At 40.9% G+C, this 19,155-nt stretch overlaps 1 protein-coding gene across 1 annotated transcript; it reads right to left on the bottom strand.

Moving 5' to 3' along the window:
- Positions 1-543: 543 nt before the first annotated feature.
- Positions 544-1,504, bottom strand: LOC102452414 (taste receptor type 2 member 10-like). Its single transcript, XM_075923152.1, is given in 3 exon segments — positions 544-812; positions 815-855; positions 1,344-1,504. Coding segments are annotated over 3 exon segments (471 nt in total).
- Between the last annotated feature and the right edge of the window lie 17,651 nt (positions 1,505-19,155).

Here is a 19,155-nt window from a genome sequence, read left to right as displayed (position 1 = left end):
GGCTCATTCTCTCATCTGTCTGTATTATGTTTTATGAATTAGCTCTTGAAGCATCTCGTTTTGACGTTTGCATTATCACTAGCTCTCCTGTGCCTTTTCCTTCATTCGTCGTTTGTATGGAAGATGGACTAAGACTTAGTCAAATATTTTCATTTTTCATTCTTTATATTCTGAAAGGTTAGAAGAAGAAATATCAATCAACAGAGAGGTCCTGGCTGAACGTAACATGTGAATGTAAGTTCAATGGTCTCATAAATGCACCTCAAATATCTGCTAAAATGAGAACTCTCTCCTCAAAAGGATAGAGCTGCTGCAGGAAATGGTCTTTGGAAGAATTTGAGTGGGAATTAGTGCAGAGTGTCTATAATCTTGGAGGAAAACATCGGTGCTTTGTGTACTTGGCAGTAGAGCAGAGATTTCAAGTAGATAACAGCATGGAGAACACAGAAACAAAGGGGAAAATAGACCCCCCCCCCCTTTGTTTTTTGCTACTGTGCTTTACAAAGGAATTGAACTTTCTTATCTGAAGGATAGGAAGGGACATTATGAAGTGACTTCTCTGAAACAGCAATTGGCAGAATGCAGAATCCTTGCTGATGCCAGTTTCAATTTGGGGTTGACCGGAATCAAGACAAAGGAGTGCACAGAAGGGGAGGCAGCAACTACAAGTGTACAAAGCATAATTTTCCATTGAGCACTGAAATAGGACCCAGTTCCAATTGACAGTGTTGAAGCCACATAATAAATATTGTAGACGATGAAAAAGGACAACACAGATTTAAGTGCACGCACATGGGCATCTGTCCTCGCGTTCCTGAAACATAGAAACAAAGGTCTGAATTAAGGTTCATTTTCCTGATATGTCTACAAAGGGATATGATTAACAAAAGAGATGAAGCAATAAATAGAATAAGGGGGGAAATTGATCCTACTCCCTGTATCAGAAAAACAAACTTTGTAAGGTTTTTTCCTTTTTCTGGTATTGTGATATTTCTTCATGGACGATATGAACAGATGTGAGAGGTTATCATAAAGACATAGCTGAAAAATGTAAAAGTGACTGTTGTAACTAAGCAGTACAGCAGGGAGCCTAAAAGCAGCCATGGCACCAATTTGGAGAGTTTCAGTTTTAACCAGTTGATGAAAGACTGGTTGAAAGTGGCAATCTTCACACAGTAGAACACAGAAAGGCAGTTTGCAAAACAGAGACTCACATGGTTTATAAACATCCAAATAACTAACATCATCATTATTATTTCATCCATATCACAGACATCTGGATATAAAATTTGTAAGAAATTGTCTGATGACACTAAGAATTGTAGGCAAAATCTGGAGAAGGCCAGATGGTTATAATCATATCATAGAAAGTCAGGGTTCTGCTTTTGGCCCAATCAATGCAATTTAATCCAACAATAAATCCATTTGCAACAACTCCTGCTGATAATTCTATTGCTGTTATGATCAGATAAAAAATATCAGAAGGTGCTAAAGAATTTTTCATCATTAATTCTTAGTTTGTAGCTCACTTCTCATAACTTTCCAGAAAACTTTGTTCAGAAGGCCTGTCTTAGAATATTATTCATGTCTAACTCATTGATATATATATATATATATATATATATATATATATATATATATATATATATATATATATAATCCTTTTAGTAGAGGTTCAAAAGCAGGATGAAAACTGAGTTTCACCTGTTGTTCATATAAAGCCAGGCCGTTGCATGAAAATTCAAATCTGGCTTCTATCCTATTACTAAATATCTAGTTCATGGGAAGAGACATTTGCATGTCTCTTTCCAGAATGCCGTGTTAGTGATTAATCAAATTATTATTTTAATAAATGTCAAATTTAAACCTTTATTTGAATACACAACATGCTTTCCAAAATAAGGATTAAATAGAACTTAGCAGCACATAATGAATTGTGGCAAAGTGCTCACTATTAAATCTACATACACATTTGTAATCTTTATTACCAAGATGAAGAAGAAATAAGACACAGATCTTTAGTTAAGTCTCAGGCAAACAATTAATGTGATACCCATATTATAGTTATATCAATAGTCAATGGAAATTGGGAGATATCTTTATATAAATTTCACAAGATATTGAGGCAAATGTGAGGAAAGGAACCCTGAGTTGTTGAACATCTAAGGAATTCCTGCAATGATTTTTTTAAACTTTCCAGACCATTTGCCACAATTCCTGTAATAATTAGACAGATTCCTCAAAACAATTTTCAGCATACTGATGTCATCCTACTTGAGGTTTTTGCTGAATACTGATTTAAACACTTTATGATTCAAAGGAGATAAATTCAACAATGCCTCCCCCAAATAGAGTCCTATCCTCAAAGTCAGCCTTTCCAGGCACTAGTAAACCTAACATATTTGTTGGAAAGAATTCTAGTAAGGTGTTGGCTTTTAGATATTGCATCAGCCAAAGAACAATATTCAACCATCAATCATTTGTTGTAGTTAAATGTTAGTTAAAAATAAAATCTAGGTGTCACATCCTGGACTATAGTGAGCACTGAATTCAAGGTGAAAGGTATTCTATACTTGTAGATAGAGTTGATGTAACAATTAAATATTGCCTAGTACTTTCCATTATAAAACCATTTTCAGTTGCATATAACTTTACCGGATTTTAACTGTTAAGCGAAAATTGAATGTTCCATGGTGGTTGTCTGCGTTCTGATTGGTTCAGTCATTTCCAAGGACAAAACTAGGTAAATAGAAATTATTGTGCCCATATATTAAAAATTCTGGCAACCTTTTCCATTCAAAACTCTAACGAAAACTTGCTTTGATTCAGAGACTTGAAATCTGATAGGGATGTGAATTGTCATGGGGATGGCCAGGACCATGAGTTCAAATTGTGTGGCAAACCATCACAGAGAACAGAAGGCAGTTCTGATGTGCTTGCAGAAGTTTGTGTTGCTAAGGAGACATTCTACAGATGCAGGTATTCAACACCTTTAGGGGTTTAGCTGTCTATTAGGACAACGTCTACAGTGGCGCATTCTCATGCAAAAACTCTTTTGCGAAAGAGTTCTTCTGCAAAAACTCTTCCACAAGAGAGCATCTACATTGGCATGTGCTTTTGCACAAGAGATGTGCTTTTGCACAAGAGCATCCAAGCTAGTGTAGATGCTCTCTTGCGCAAGAAAGCTCTGATGGCCACTTGCGCAAGAGGGCTTATTCCTGAGCGGGAGCATCAGAGTTCTTGCACAAGAAGCCCTGATTTTGTGCATTAAAACATCAGTTTACTTGTGCAAGAACACGCGGCCAGTGTAGACAGGCATCAAGTTTTTGCGCAAGAGTGGATGCTTTTGCGTAAGATCGCGCCAGTGTAGACACAGCCCTATAGTTGAACAGATCTGGTAAAGTAACCGCATAGAAATGATAGACTCATAGATTTTAAGGCAAACAGGGACAATCATGATCATCTATTTTGACATTGTGCACATTATTACCCAAAACAGCTTCTGCACCCACTTCTGCAATAGACCCATAACACCATGGCTGCTTTACCAACATCCTCAAATCTTATTTAAAAAACTTCAAGTTACAGAGAATCTGCCATTTATTCTAGTTATAGACATCATGTGAACTGTGCCCAATGCTTCAGGGAAAGGCAAAACAAAAACAAAACAGGATCCATGGCAATCTGACCAAGAGAAAATTCCTTCCCAACCCCTAACTTAGTAGTCATTTAGATCCTGATTAAGTGGATGCGAAATATTTCTTGGTAGCAACTCAGAGCTCTCTCCATATGGTTCAGAGTACCTGAAGTTTGAGGCATTTACTATTAGCAGTTATGGAAAGACCATATATATCATTGTAGGAAAGATCATCATACCATCTTCTCCATTAACTTATCAAGCTCAGTCTTGAAACTAATTGGATGCGTCTAGACTGGCAAGATATTGCGCAAAAGCAACTGCTTTTGTGCAAAAACTTGCCAGCTGTCTACATTGGCCGCTTGAATTTGCACAAGAGCACTGACTTTGTAATGTACAAAATCAGTGCTTCTTGTGCAAATACTTTCACGCTGCCACTTGGGAAAAGGCTTATTGCGCAAGATGGCTAAAATGGCGATCGGGGCTTTCTGGAGCAAAATCGCGTATAGACTGGCCATGGATGCTTTTGCACAAAAGATCTTTTTGTGCAAAAGCATCCATGCCAATCTAGACGCGCTTTTGCGGAAATACTTTTAACGGAAAAACTTTCCCGTTAAAAGCATTTCCGCAAAATCATGCCAGTCTAGACGCAGCCATTAGGTTTACTGAGCCCACTACTCCTCTTGAAAGGTTGTTTCAGAACTTCACTCCTGGGTGGCTAGAAATATTCATCTACTTTTCATCCTAAAATTGTTTGTGTCTCATGTATAACTATTTGGTCTTATATCAACATGGGCCCTTAAATAACTCTTTTCCGTTCCTGAGGTTTATTCCTCTGATGCATTTATAGAAAGTAATCCTATCTCCCTTCAGCCTTCATTTGGTTAAGTTAAAAAACCCAAGGTCCTTACGTCTCCTCTTATAAGGTAGGTTCCCCATTTCTCTGATTATCCAGTAGCCCTTCTATGTAGCCCTACTTTTCCAGTTGAATTAATCTTTCTTAAATATGGAAGTCCAGAACTTCACACAGCATTCTAATGAGGAAATCTCACAAGTGCCTTGTGCAAGCATTAAAAAAATCTTGCCAATCCCAACTGGAAATACCACAGGTAATGCCTCTTAGAATTGCATTAGTCTTTTTCATGTTTTAACTACATTGGCAACTCATAGCCATACTATGTTTTATCAGTACACCCTTGTCTTTATCATTTCCAACTGGTAAATCCAAAGCTTGCAGGGAAGATTGCAGTTAGTCCCTCAGTGCATGATCATGTACCTTGCACTCTTATATTTCATCCTATTTCTATTACTCCGTTTTTCAAAGTCATCCAAATCTTATACAATATTCTAGTCCTCCTCCTGACAGGAAGCATTTCTAACTTTGCTTCATCTGCAAATTTTATTAGCATATATCTACTTTTTGTGCCCATATCATTAATGAAAATGTTAAATAATATTGGCATCAAGACTTATTCTTGAGTAAGTTTGCTAAAAATACCTCTCTCTAGAGAGATATTTCATCATTCAGCATAATCCAATATAGTTTCTCATGTAACCAGTTCCTTATCCACCTATCAATGCTCATATTATTCCCAATCTTCTACAATTCAACTAATAATTTCCCTTTTGGAACTGTATCAGATCATTTACTGAAATCTGGGGAGATTACATGTGCTGCATTTCCCCTGTATAGAAAATCAAAGAACGTCTTACTTTCTCACAGAAAGAGGGTAGGTTGACCTGAGAGGATGTATCTTTTGTAAAAGCATGTTTTATTTTATCCCAATGATCATTTATCACTATAGTTTCCTGGATTTCTTTCCCGTCTTTCTTATATATAAGGACTATACTTGCAATTAGGGTATGACCTCTAAGTTTACAGATTCATTAATATTTTTGGTGTTGGCCATGTAATTTCATGTGTTATTTCCTTTCATGTTCTTGAATGGAAGTTATTTGTGCCTTTCTATTTGGTCCCATTAACTTTGAGGTTGGCTACTACCTAAGATGTGGTAATTTTTATTTTTATATCCTTGTTCCTCTTAGTCACTCTGCCATCGCTTCAAGCTCCTCACTACACTTATTAGAAAACAAGGCAAAGTATGTTTTTAGGTGTTGGGCCGTGCCTAGAGCAGATTTAATTTCCAGGATTTCATCAGTTTTTAGTGATCTCACTTTTTCTTTCCTCTGTTTTTTTTCTTTATATGGAAAAAAATATTTTATTGTTGGTTATAATTTCCTTTTCAAGGTCTAAATGTGCCTGGCCTCCAAGATGTGTCTGGATCTGTATGTCACTGACTCCAACAATCTTCATGTTACGGTAAAATCACTGTACCTAATCCAGACTGTGAAGCAGTTGCTGAGATTTTACTAGGCCTACCTGGTGCATGAAACACTGGCTCTGATACCAGTTGTTATAGATTGTCACTACTTTTCTCCAAAATGATCTAGGAGCTCATCCATTCTGTTGACTCCTCAATTTTTTGTATTACTTACATTGTATCCATCCATGCAAACGCGGCCTTGGGCTTATCACAGAGTGCAAATGACACCTTTCTTCATGGACAGATAAGTGGAGGGGCCTGCTTGTTTATCTGGACTACATAGTCACTCTGCAAACAGCCCATCCCTTGAAATAGGTCATGATATTCCTGAATGAGTGATTGAAAAGGGACCTAAACTTTTAATAAAGCAAACTAGAGCATCTGTGGTCAAGCGTGGAACATAGATAGATGCAGGGAACCAGCGCGGGTGGGCAGCTCAGCTGGGTTGCAGGGGATGGAGGTGCAAAGAAGCCTCATGGGGATGGGGGAGGAAGGGGGAACCAGGAGCCCATAAATGACCTCCCCTGGTCCAAAACATCCCTCATCTGGGACCAGTCAGGTCCAGAGGGTGCCAAACCAGGGAGGTCCAACTCCTACCCAAGTCCCCTCCTTGCACCCTCCATCCTAGCCAGACACCCTACCCTCAATATGCTCCTGCTCCCGCCTCCTGAAGTGCCAGTGTGGTGCCAGGTCCCCCAAGCCCTGGCTGGGGCTGGGCGGAGGATGCAGCCAGGTGAAACAGTTAATATTTATTCATTTTTCATTTTTTTTATATGCGTTTATATTTTTGGGCTGCAAAAAACAGTACTGAAAAAAAAAACGGGTTCCAACTAAAGTAAAAAGTTTGGGAAACCCTGGTCTAGCCAGCTTTCTGTCCATCTTACTGTCATTTATCCAATCCATATTCCCTTAACTTCCTGGCAAGAATATTGTGGGTCACCATATCAAAACCTTTGCTAAAGCTGGCACTGGTGGTTTTGGGAGGACCAGAAACAACTTATTTGAATATTCATCATTTGCTTAATGAATATGCAAATATGCAAATGAATGTTACTGGTCCTCCAAAAGCTCGTGAATGGATTTACTGGTCCCCGTGTCAAAACATTTGGGAACCCCTGACCTACTACATGCTGTCATTCTCTCTATATATTTTAGAGATTTCTGTGCCTGTGAATCTATTTGATCAAGAACACATCCTAAATTATAAGAGTTAGGACCACCAAATTTGGTATAGAGTTTGCTCTCATCTTAACTTAAAGCAAGATCAGGGTTTGGTTGTGCCAGAAAAACAGTATGTGCCTAGAATTAGATTGTTTTCCATAATATGAAAATGGAGGGGGCTGAGCAGAGGGACGCTATTCTCACAGTCACCATTGGAGACAATGAGCACAGTGGTGAGCTATACCAGAGAGTAATCACTGGGGTGTGGCAGCTAGGGACAGGCCTCACCATCTTGCCTGCCACAGACCCAGGTAAGTTACATTCTTGCCCTAATCTCTTACTCCAGCCCTTGGCCCTGATGCCAGACCAGGGAGGGGGAAGTCCCGCTGGCCCCACTGCCCCGTCCCCTCCCCTCCGAAACAGTTCTGGGGCCAGGCAATGCAAGAGCCACATCCAGCTCCTCCCCCAGCATCACTGGGCCACTCACAATGACTGTGCCCACCAGGCTGTGTGCCTCCCCCCTCTTCCGCTCCCAAACTGGGCCCAGAGAGCACCAGCAGCAGGCCTGGCACCTCCCCACTCCCAGCCTGGGCCTGGGGAGCACCAGTGAGAGGCCTGCACGGCCCTTCCCCGCCCAGGCCAGATTCAGACAATGCTGGGTAAGTCTTCTAGTTATCAATATTTTCCTGCTGCTGGAACCTGAAAGAAAGAGTGATATTTTATATGCACTATAATGCTTCATGTAACATAAGACTTGGAATGATTTTTGTCTAGCTCTTTACCACAGTTGTAAGATATATTCTATCTCCTTTTCTTTCAGCAATTGTGCTGTAGTTCTTACTTTGATTTTTTAAAATGCATTTAATTAATCTTGTAATACACATGAGAATTTTGTAGCACATTGTCAGACTTTTAATTTCTAGAATAGCTTGTCCTCTCTTACTCTGCATCATAAAGCAATTTACTCCATGTAATTTGTAATCCAATAAACACAATTATTGTATCTTAACACATTTATCCTCCAGTGCCTTCTGAATACTATTTTGTAAAACCAAGCAGTAAAGGAAATTACTGATGTGATTACAAGGAAACACGATAAAGTTGTTTTCAAAAAGAATAAGATGAAGGATCTAAATTAGGGTTAAATGAAATTAAAATTGTATTTATGAAACTGGAATTTCATATTGAGAATTTACTGAAGCCCTAAATTAAATATATACACTTTAAATAAATACTATTTAGAAGTCATTAACTTGTAGAAAAGCCATTACTCACACCACTCAGCTCTCTGAATCCCTATCTTCTTGATGCATATTTCTTCATCTCTAAACTGAATTAAACAGTTTTTGAGGTTTAAATGTGTTTGTTGAGGGACTTTTCTATTTCCTCCCATCACCCACTGCTATCAACTGGTCTGGCCCAGCTCCTACAAGGAAAAGACTTGAAGTATTGGTCTTACTTTAGAGATTTTGAAAAGATAAAGTGTAGACCTGCTACTCCGGGGGACACATACCATACATGTATATCTTTCTGGATTTTCTAGAACTAACCAAAATGATAACCACCTTTTGTGAGTAGTTAAAAGACTTTGTCCTGACTTCCTATACATCAACACTGTGTTCTATAACATCCTAGTACAGCAACCAGTCAAGATAGAATGATACAGAGACTGCACTGATTTTATCAATCAGTGAATTCCTAGCAATGGTTGAAAATCAGGCATCCATGATGATTCTTTTTGACTTATTGTCATATGTCTTGAACACCAACTGTTATGGCTTTTCTTTTCATTACTCACCTTGCAGTTCTTGCTAAATTTCACTCAGTTTTTACATTCCAGCTACATACATTCTCCCCATTTCAGATATTCCTCTTGAATTTTATGCTCTGGCTAAATCAGTTTCTCCTGGTTTCTGATATTCATCACTTTGGGTATGTCTACACTGCATTCCTCTTTTGTTACCAGATTTGCCCAATACTCTGGGGTATGCTCATTTATCAGGGTTACCCTCATGGGACTGGGGGAAGGTTAACAGTTCTATCAGTGTGCTGTTGGTGCTTACTTGGGCTCTCATATAGAGCTGAATTCTCCCTGCTGCCAAGTCCCCCTCCCACTGGAGCTCTCCTGCAGGAACTAGGTTCCTCAGGATGGGGTTCTTACCACCTTGGCAACACACACAGACACTCACACCCACTAACAGAGCACGTCTGAGAGGACTGGGTACTCAGCACTCACAAGCTGACCCCCTCATATGTCCCTGGACTCAGCTGGCTGGGTTTCACAGCAATGCCACACTGCATCCTCATGTGCCTTTGGACTCCGTGGGCTGGATTAAACAGCACTTTAAGCTGCCATCCTCATAAGCCCCCAGGTTCAGCACCTCCTATCCCCACTTTCACACCACAGTCATTCACTGGTAAACCACACGATGAGCAAACCCCACAGGATTTTGGGCACTACAGGGATCTTTTGCTTGGGTACAAGAAGCGTTGTTGCAGAGCGAATGGGGAAGCCAAAACAACACCCCTTAAGGAAGAGTGAGCAAAAGAGAAAGAAAGAGAGAGAAGCAACCAGTTTAACAATGAAAGTGATTTATTTCTGAGTAGTGAATAGATATCAAAAGGTTACAATATTAAATCTAACAATTACAATATTAAATCTAAATTGAAACTGATTACAAATGTTAGGTAACCATATAACAGTTTACACAGGGCAGGGTCAGGAGGCTATGCTTAGAGAGATAGTTGAGAGAGAGAAAGAGAGAGAGAGAGAGAGAGAGAGAGAGAGAGACCTCACCACTCCACGGAGCTTGCACTGATCGGGGTTTCCAGATTATGATGGTAGCCGGGGGTCCAGAGGGCAGGAGAAAAGCAGGTCAGAGCCCCCAGCACGATCAGACAGGAGATGAAGAAGTCTCAATGGAACTGATGCAGTTTAAGTCCAGGTATCAGAACAGTTTTCTTGGGGCAAGGAGAGGAGTTTTTCTAGGGATAGTTCAAAGAGAAAGAGGAGAGACAATAGAGACTGATCACCCCTGGTTATGGGTGATGTTCCTTGAACGAGCTCACAATGCAACTTGGCAGTTTCAGTATTTTAGATGTCAATAGGATCGTTACTAGAATTGGTCTGATAATGACTATTTGGGTGTGAGCAGGCTTAGGTTCATTAGCATCTGGAGCAGGGATTTCCCATCAGGCAGTGCTTCTCTGCTTTCGGTGTCCCATAGTTCAGTGCGGTTCCTGCCTTGGAAGAGCTGCTCTCCATTCTGTATGCTAATGAGATGTCCCTCTGTTCCATCTTTAATGCAAATGAGGCTGGGGTGTTTCCTTAATTATATCACCCTTGTCTGAAGCAGTTTAGGTGTGTCTTCCCCGGCCTTTTCATTGCTTTGTCTTTGATTCTAGCAGAGGCCTGAGGGAAGGGAATGGTTTTCCATGAATGTCACTCCCTGACTCCCCAAGAGCACAAGGCTGACAGGTGACCATGTTCTGGTTCCCCAATAATCACAGAGCTGGTGGGTAACACTTTTGAGAGAGGAATACAAATTCAGACAAATGAAATTGCAAATGAAGCACGGATTCAAATTTCCCGCACTTCATTTGCATAATTGTGGCCGACCGCTTTTTTGAAATACCCTGTTTCGAGATAAAAAACACTGTTTAGACATGGTTATTTTGAGAAAAAATCCTTCTTTTGAAAGAAATAACCATGTCTACACAGCATTTTTATCTTGAAATGGGGTATTTTGAAAAAGCGGCCAGCTGCGATTATGCAAATGAAGCACGGGAAATTCAAATCCGCGCTTCATTTGCAATTTCGTTTGTCTGCATTTGCATTCCTTTCTCGAAAGAGGAATGCAGTGTAGATATACCCTTCCTGTCTTGAGCTGTTTGGTGTTGTTTTGGTGCATGATTGTTTTAAAGGCTGCTGCTTCACATCCCAAATTTGTAAGAATTGCAGTGGTGAGTGAAGTGATCCCTGTAAATATAAATTATACCCAGGTGGTGAAATGTATTGAAATCTTTCCCTGGAAAGCGATATATAAATGTCAATAGATCAGAATTCAAACATATAAAATCTTATAACACAGACATTTTAAAATTGCATCTTTGGAGTCTAAAAGGAAGCTTGATGGGAAATTGGGAACCATTTTTCTTACAATCATAAATATACTAATTTATATTTAGGTAGCTTGACATGCTATTTGGGTTTAAAAAAAAGTGTTCACAAGTAGTATAGTGTATGCAGAGGTAAACCTGTGGAAGTTTAACCAATAGGAGTTTTGTGCTCAATTACTTCTGAGAAGCTGCAGGAAAGGATTAGATCTGATGCTGAGCCCAAAGAAACAGGCAGAGGGCAACACTCAAGGAAAGCAATTCTCTGCGGCAGGAGTGGAGAACCTAAGGCCCCGAGGCCAGATGCGGCCCCCTGCTAGCCTGGATCCGACCTCCAAGGCTCGGGGCTCTTCCCAGCATAAGGGAGCCTGTATCGGCACTTCAACTCCACTGCTGTCCCCATGGGGGACTGGAGCACACAACATCTACTAGCTTGGGACCCCTAGGCCCTGTTATGTGAGGGGAATATGGGTAGTTTTTTTCTCCTTCTCAGTTGGGAGCTACATCAGTGGGGGGTTTTGGTTGGTTGGTTCTTTGGTTGGTTTTTTGCTTCTCACTTGTGTGTGGCCTCCAACTGATTTTTCTGTGGGCCAGTGGCTCCCAACTCAAAAAAGTTTCCCCAACTCAGTCTAAAGCAACATCTGGAGAAGGAGGGTGGTGATAGCATGTCTGCAGGAGCTAAATATGTAAATGTTCAAACTAATTCTTCAGTGGTGTTATTTAGAACTGTGACATTAGTCTGTGGTAGGGGCAGGGCTGCAGAGGGACCTGGCTGGAGGGCCAAATACCCCACTACTTGAGACAGATGACAATGAAAAGAAGGAATGTTTTGGAATTTTGAGCAATGACTATACCACAAAAAAGGTTCCAAGATTGTAAGGCTGTTCCAGTGAGCACTAGTTTTAGTATTTGCAAACTTGGGAATCTTAAAAAGAATATATTCTATTATTAGTGAAATAGCTCCTCCTGGTATGTATTTTTCAATGGAGAAAATGGAAATAGAACTCCCTCTCCTAATTCTCATGGAGAAAGAGAAATAAAAAAATGCATTTAAGCAAAAAGTTAAAGCACAATGTAAGTATGCTGAAGTCAGGGCTGGATTATGAAAGGGGCTTTATGGATTGCAACCCAGGGCCCTAAACTAAGTCGCGGGGAGGGGCCTTAGCTCCATGGTCCTGAGAGTCAACCACTAAAGTCCCTGCATGGTATATTCCTGGCCTGCTGTGTCTGGCTGAGGTGAGAAGAGGGGCTTTGCATACTGCCATTTTCCCCCTTCCTCCGCAAAGGCTGGAGCTGCATCGCCTTGTGTGCAGGGAAGCTCCCTCTCCCTGCATTTGTCTGCAGGCTTTCCCCCTGCTACTCCCATATGCTTGTTCCCACCGCCAAAGGAGAGCTGTTCCAGATAAACACCCCAATCCCCTGTCCCCTGCCACATTGTTGCTCCTTCCCTCCCTCCCAGACCCTGCGCCCTCATCCCCAATCCATACCCTCATCCCTTTCCTCAGGCTCTTGCTGTACCCAACCTCCTGCCCAAACCAAGTACCCCTACTACAGCCCATTCCTGCACCATACCACTTGCCCAGACCCTGTACCTCCATCCCCAGCCCACTTCCTGACAGCCCCCTTCCTGCACACTGAACTCCCCAGAAGAGTTAATCCAGACCCAGCTTAAGTATTATCCTGAAACATGAACCCAGGTTATGTTTCTTTCTATGGGAGATAAAATATAATTGAGGCTGGATTGTGTTTTTGTGGGGCTTCTGAACATACATCTGCCCTGCAGCACACACATAAGTTTATGCTTGAGAGTCATAATGCAATCACATCTTAAAGCAATGGTAGCAATGTTGCAGGTGCCAAACTGATGATATCCTAAAGTTATTAGCAGTTAATCAAACAGTGCACACTTGAGTTTTGTGGTCTCTTCTTCAGATTCCTACTGAATGCTCTTTGCAGAACTAGAATAAAATCCTGGCTCCAATGAAGTCAATGGGATCAGGACATCTCTCCAGATATCTGCATGTGGAAGAGGAGTAGGCACATGGTGTAAGGGTAAGGAAGATAGGATCAGAATCAAGACTGAGGCAGGAGCCTCTCCAAGAATTATTGTCCCTTTAACAGGGTTCCCATGGAAGCTGCTGCTAGAGAAAGCCCTATCAGCATGACCTCTCTCCAGGGAGCTTGGACAGAACCACTCAGGGTCAGAAAGGTGCTCATGTCATGATCTCCAGAAGTGTCACTTTAACATTCATTCAGATGTAGAGAGATTCAATATAAGCTTTTTAACCACTTTTGACAATGAAGAGCGTACTAGTTGCATTTTAAAAATACTGACAGTTCATTTTGTAACCACAGAGTGTTAGAAATGCAAATATGTCATAAATCAAAGTAAAAAGTTGCCATATTCTCAAAGGCCCCTGCCTTACAATGAGTTCCACATAGGTGGACTCCTTCACTTCCATGAAATGGAAATAAACAGTGCAGCACAGTGGCACTCTGGTTCATTCAAGTGTAGATGATTGCAGACCCACTACGCAACTAGTGTTCCCTGATCAGTATCTTCTACCTTCTTTCAAAAAGTTCCAAATTATATTTATGCAGGAATTTTCTTTTTCTGTTTTGCATACCAGCTTTGTTTTAAAATTGTCAACATGTAGTTTTAAAATGCTATCTGCAAATTTAATAATCTTTTAATGTATTTGTTAAGTTAACCTTTCCACTTCTAAAACTAAATAAAGTTACTCATCAGAATGTCACATATAGGTATTAGCTAACTTTTAAAGTATACCATTTTATTTTATTTTATTTTATTTTATTTTATTTTATTTTATTTTATTTTCTGCTGAGTTTGCAAACTATTCATGGTGGAATCAATGCTGAAATTGTAATCATTGTACTTATTCTTTTTAATAACTATCGTACAGTTGAACTCAATTGATTATTTTGGTTTAAGGTTCTCTTGCTTGTCTTAATTTCACTAATGATTTAACATAATATATGTTGGTTTATTGATATTCTTTCCTAAAACTACTTTCTTTTTCTGCTCAGTCAACCCTAAGCTTGCTCAGATATTGACTGGCATTACATTAATTCAATATAAACCATGCTGTACAGGCTTCTGATTAAATAGAGGATTGATTGGAAAATTAAGCTTCTTGCTATTAGTCAAATGGCCTTATCTCGGTTGCTCTTCTGAAATGGTATCCAGAAACACTCCAACATCTTCTTAGGTCCTTGTTACAAATGTTTTTTATCAGCTAAATGTTTGTCTGTCAGACTTTGATTGCATAGCTGAATGATATTAGAAGATGAGATGTATTGTTTAGGTATAGATTTAAAATAATGGATCTTTATGCTACCTTATATTTTCATATTAAGGTATGCTTTCCCTAGTATTGTTAGACTTTTAAAATGTTACATATAGAGTGCCAAATCCAGGCTCTGCTAAAATCAATAAGAGTCTTCTATTGAGTTAATAGAACTGGGAATGTGGTATATGTTAAAGAATCCCAGGAAAGTAGAACTGGAAGGAAACTCAAGAAGTCATCAAGTCCAGACCTCACTGCTGTGGCAGGACTAAGTAAACTTAGACCATCCGTGTCTTCAAAAAGAGTTTAAAAAGAACTAGATAAGTTCATGAAGAATAGGGCCATCATTGGCTATTATCAAGGATGGAAGGGATGTAAAACCATGCTTTGATGTGCACCTAACTTCTGTTTGCCAGAAGCTGGGAATGGGCAATAAGGGATGATCAGTTGATCATTACCTGTTCTGTTCATTTCCTCTGAAGCTCCTGGCATTGGTCACTTTCAGAAGACAGAATACTGGGCTAGATGGACCATTGCGCTGAGGCAATAAGGCCATTCTTGCAATCTTATGTCAGCTGTCTCTCCAGGTTGTTTTTAAGTGCTTCCAGTTATGGGGATTCTGTGACCTCCCCAGGAAATCTATTCCAGATCTTCACTGTCTTTAAAGTTGGCTTTTTTCCAATCTATAACCTATGGGCTGTGTTTACACTGGCACCCTTTTCCATAAAAGGGATGCTAATGAGACACTTTGGAATTGCAAATTCCGGGGGGGATTTAAATATCCCCCGCGGCATTTGCATGAACATGGCTGCCGCTTTTTTCCGGCTCGGGTTTTGCTGGAGAAAAGCGCCAGTCTAGACGGGATCTTGCGGAAAATAAGCCCTTTCAAGTAGGAATAAGGGATCTTCCGGAAAAGGGCTTATTTTCCGCAAGATCCCGTCTAGACTGCCGCTTTTCTCCGGCAAAACCCCAAGCCGGAAAAAAGTGGCAGCCATGTTCATGCAAATGCCGCGGGGGATATTTAAATCCCCCACAGAATTTGCAATTCCGAAGTATCTCATTACCATCCCTTTTACGGAAAAGGGTGCCAGTGTAGACACAGCCATGGTGAATAAAAAAAAGTCTTAGTGAAAAGAATTAAGCTTCTGCCTTTTCCTTTTTTTGTAAATTCTTTCTCCTCACAGCCCCTTATAAAAAGACACTTCAAAACAACGAAGTTCTATAACATTTCAATTTTTTATTCTATTGTCGCCAGCATATGAGCTGTGAAAACAGATTTAAAGGCAAAAGGTGAATTGTTGGAATATAGCACTAGACAAGATGTTACGTTACAGGATTGTCCTTATGACTTCTGGTGCCGTAAGTGTAACCACCATACAGATTTGAATCTGGGACCTCTGGAGCTTAGTATGAGCCTCTGCAACTTGAGCTATAAAGCCAGCTAGCTTTCAGGTTCTGTCGAGCTCCCTTGTTCTTATCTCTTGCTGTACGTGGTCTGAGTGCCACTACATGGGACAGTGAGCCACACTAGGGCTATGTCTATACTACGAGTTTTCTCAACAAAAAGTATGCTAATGAGGGACTCATTTGCATGGGTCGTGATCCCATTTACATATTTTATGCAAATCTGTTTTTGCACTAGGGGTTTTTGCACAAAAACAAGCAGTGTGGACATTTTCTTTTTGCACAAAAACCCCTTTTCCCACAAAATCCTTATGCCCCAAAAATGAAGGTATACTGATCTTGTGGAAAAAGAGGTTTTTGCGCAAAAAGAAAATATCCACACTGCTTGTTTTTGTGTAAAAAACCCAGCGCAAAAACGGATTGGCAGAAAATATGCAAATGAGATCTCAACTCATGCAAACGAGTCCCTCATTAGCACGTTTTGTGCCGAGAAAACTTGTAGTGTAGACGTAGCTTCATTGTGTGAGTTACATAAGCAGCCTGAGCACCTGCACCTCCCTCTGCCAGGGAGTGGGGCAGGAGGAAAGGGGTGGCAGGAATAGGGCAGGGAGGCTGGTGGGAGAACAGGTGAAAGGGGGAACAGTGCGGCCTGCCAGAGCTGCAGACCTGGAGGCTGAGCTGAGGGTGGGGAATTGGGGCTGCAATTGGAGTAAAGGACCAGGGGATTGGTACCACCAGAACATGCGGGGGGTGGTCCGAGCAGGGGGCTGGAGGATTCGGCCTCAGGGCTGGGAGGCAGAGTGCAAGTCTGAGGGATTGGGCTTCTAGGGCTGGGCAACAGGGCACGGTCCAGAGAATTGGGTCACTTGACCAAGAGGTGAAGCAAGGTCTGGGGGACAATGGATTGGGGCTGCTTGAGCTGGCAATGACCTGAGCTGGCACTAGGCATAGGCAGCATAGAGCACAACTCACAGTAGTTCCCAAAATGTAGTGGTGCCCAATGCAGCTGCATGTTTTGTGTATGCCTAAGGATGGTCCTGTTCTGTTAAGTGACAAGTGGCCAAACTGTTACCCCCGAACTAATATTGACGTTAGTAAAGACTGTGCTGACAACTGGGACAGAATTGTAACATCAAACAATAAAAAGGAAAATGGAATTCTTAGAAAGACAATAACATTTTTTTCTGAAAGGTTATGCTGAACTCCTGTTTTATATACACCTAGTATTGTTTACCTTTTCTAAGGTCGAATAAAAAAATCTCATATGCCAAAATATTTTCTGTGCGCATATTAAGGTGGGACTCTAGAAAAAATATACCGTATATAGTTATGAATTTCTAAATATTTCCCACTTTCTTTTTAAGGGCCTACCGTAATCTTATACCAATGTTGTCGTATATTTTGACAGCAGCTACAGTGGGGGCTATTTACTGATAGCTGTCCATGCCACATCACTAAATCCAAACTTTCAGGGCACATTTTGGTCATATCGAATGATTTGCTCTTTGGCCTGAAGAGCAAGCTGTTTGAAAATATTAAAGAAAGCATGTTTTCTTAAAATATTAATCTTCACTTTATTCATCATTCCCTCTCTTCTAAGGCATCTTGCTCAGTATGTGTCAGAAAAAGAGATTAAATCAAAACACTGAAAAATTGTGTTAAATAATTGAGGAGGTAACCATTCTTCCTCTCTCCCACTTCTCTGACTTTCTCCATCTCTTTCACCATACAATTTAATTTAGTCATAATGAAGGCAGTTACTAAATACTGCGTAAGTCTTTTGCAGGGTGCTTACTTTCTTATTTATGCTTCTTTCATCATTCTAACGTCTAAACTCAACTATCTCGTACTATATATTTTCCTGATTTTTGTTAAGCCATTGAACTGCCTAATCTCTGGCTGAAACCAATAGCATAGTAAGAGAAGCCTTAAACTCCAGGGACTGCATTAGAATTACTCTGTGGGATATTCAAAAGCTAAGAGTATAAAAGAAAGATTTTTTTCCTCTGCCATCAAAACCAGATTTTCCTACAATGATCTGGTAAAAGATAGACAAACATTTGAAGGTTGTGGTAATAGACGACTGTGTCTTTTATGTAACAGCTGTCAGTGCCTCATACACCTTCCTTTCCTATCAGTTGTTTTCTTTGTGCACTAATCCATTTTTTTTTTCAAATAAATTAAGCTGTCCCAGCTCCTAATAACCTAGATCTGCATAACCTTACCTTGGAGAGGGGGAGGAGTTTCAAATTCCAAATCTGGATTATAATTTGAAATAAAAACGTAAGAACATAAGAACGGCTGTACTGGGTCAGACCAAAGGTCCATCTAGCCCAGTATCCTGTCTACCGACAGTGGCCAGCACAGGTGCTCCAGAGAGGGTGGACCGAAGACAATGATCAAGCGATTTGTCTCCTGCCATCCCTCTCCAGCCTCTGACAAACAGAGGCCAAGGACACCATTTTATCCCCTGGCTAATAGCCTTTTATGGACCTAAGCTCCATGAAATTATCTAGCTTCTCTTTAAACTCTATTATAGTCTTAGCCTTCACAGCCTCCTCTGGCAAGGAGTTCCACAGGTTAATAGAATAATAGAATCATAGAATACTAAAACTGGAAGGGATCTTGAGAGGTCATCAAGCCCAGTTCCCTTCTTTCATGGCAGGACCAACCACCATCTAGATCAGGGGTAGGCAATAATTTTTGACTAGTGGCCACTTCAGAAATTTTTGAAGTTGCCTGGGCTGCCCTGGAAGGGGCAGGTCCTCAGGCAAAAGGGGTGGGGCTAAGACACTTCCATTCTTCCCCACCCACAGACCCTGATTGGTCTGTGGGTGGGAGAGTGCACAAAGTCTTTGCCACCCCCTCAGAAAACCGATAGCTGTTTTAAACAGCTGGCAGTTTCCTCTAGGTGCCCATGCCCCTGGTGGTGGAAGGAGACTTTGTGCGCTTCCTGCCCTGTCCCCAGGTCAATCAGGGTCTGGGGGCAGAAGAAGCATGTGAAGTCTGTCCTAGCTTTGCAAGGGAGTGCCATGCTATGAGTCACCTGCCAGCTTAGCAGCAGCTGGTGGTTAACTCTAAGCACTGAGCCCCTTGCAGGGTGGGAGAAGACTTCACGTATCCCCCTACCCCCAGGCTAATCAGAGCTTGGGGGCAGAGGGAAGCACACAAAGTCTCCTCCCACCCTGTCACTGCCCTACAAGGA

The sequence above is a fragment of the Pelodiscus sinensis genome, chromosome 3 (assembly GCF_052426305.1).
Source record: "Pelodiscus sinensis isolate ZL-2025 chromosome 3, ASM5242630v1, whole genome shotgun sequence".
Classification (NCBI taxonomy): domain Eukaryota; kingdom Metazoa; phylum Chordata; order Testudines; family Trionychidae; genus Pelodiscus; species Pelodiscus sinensis.
Note: the sequence above shows the minus strand (reverse complement) of the source record. Positions and strands in the feature narration are given on the sequence as shown.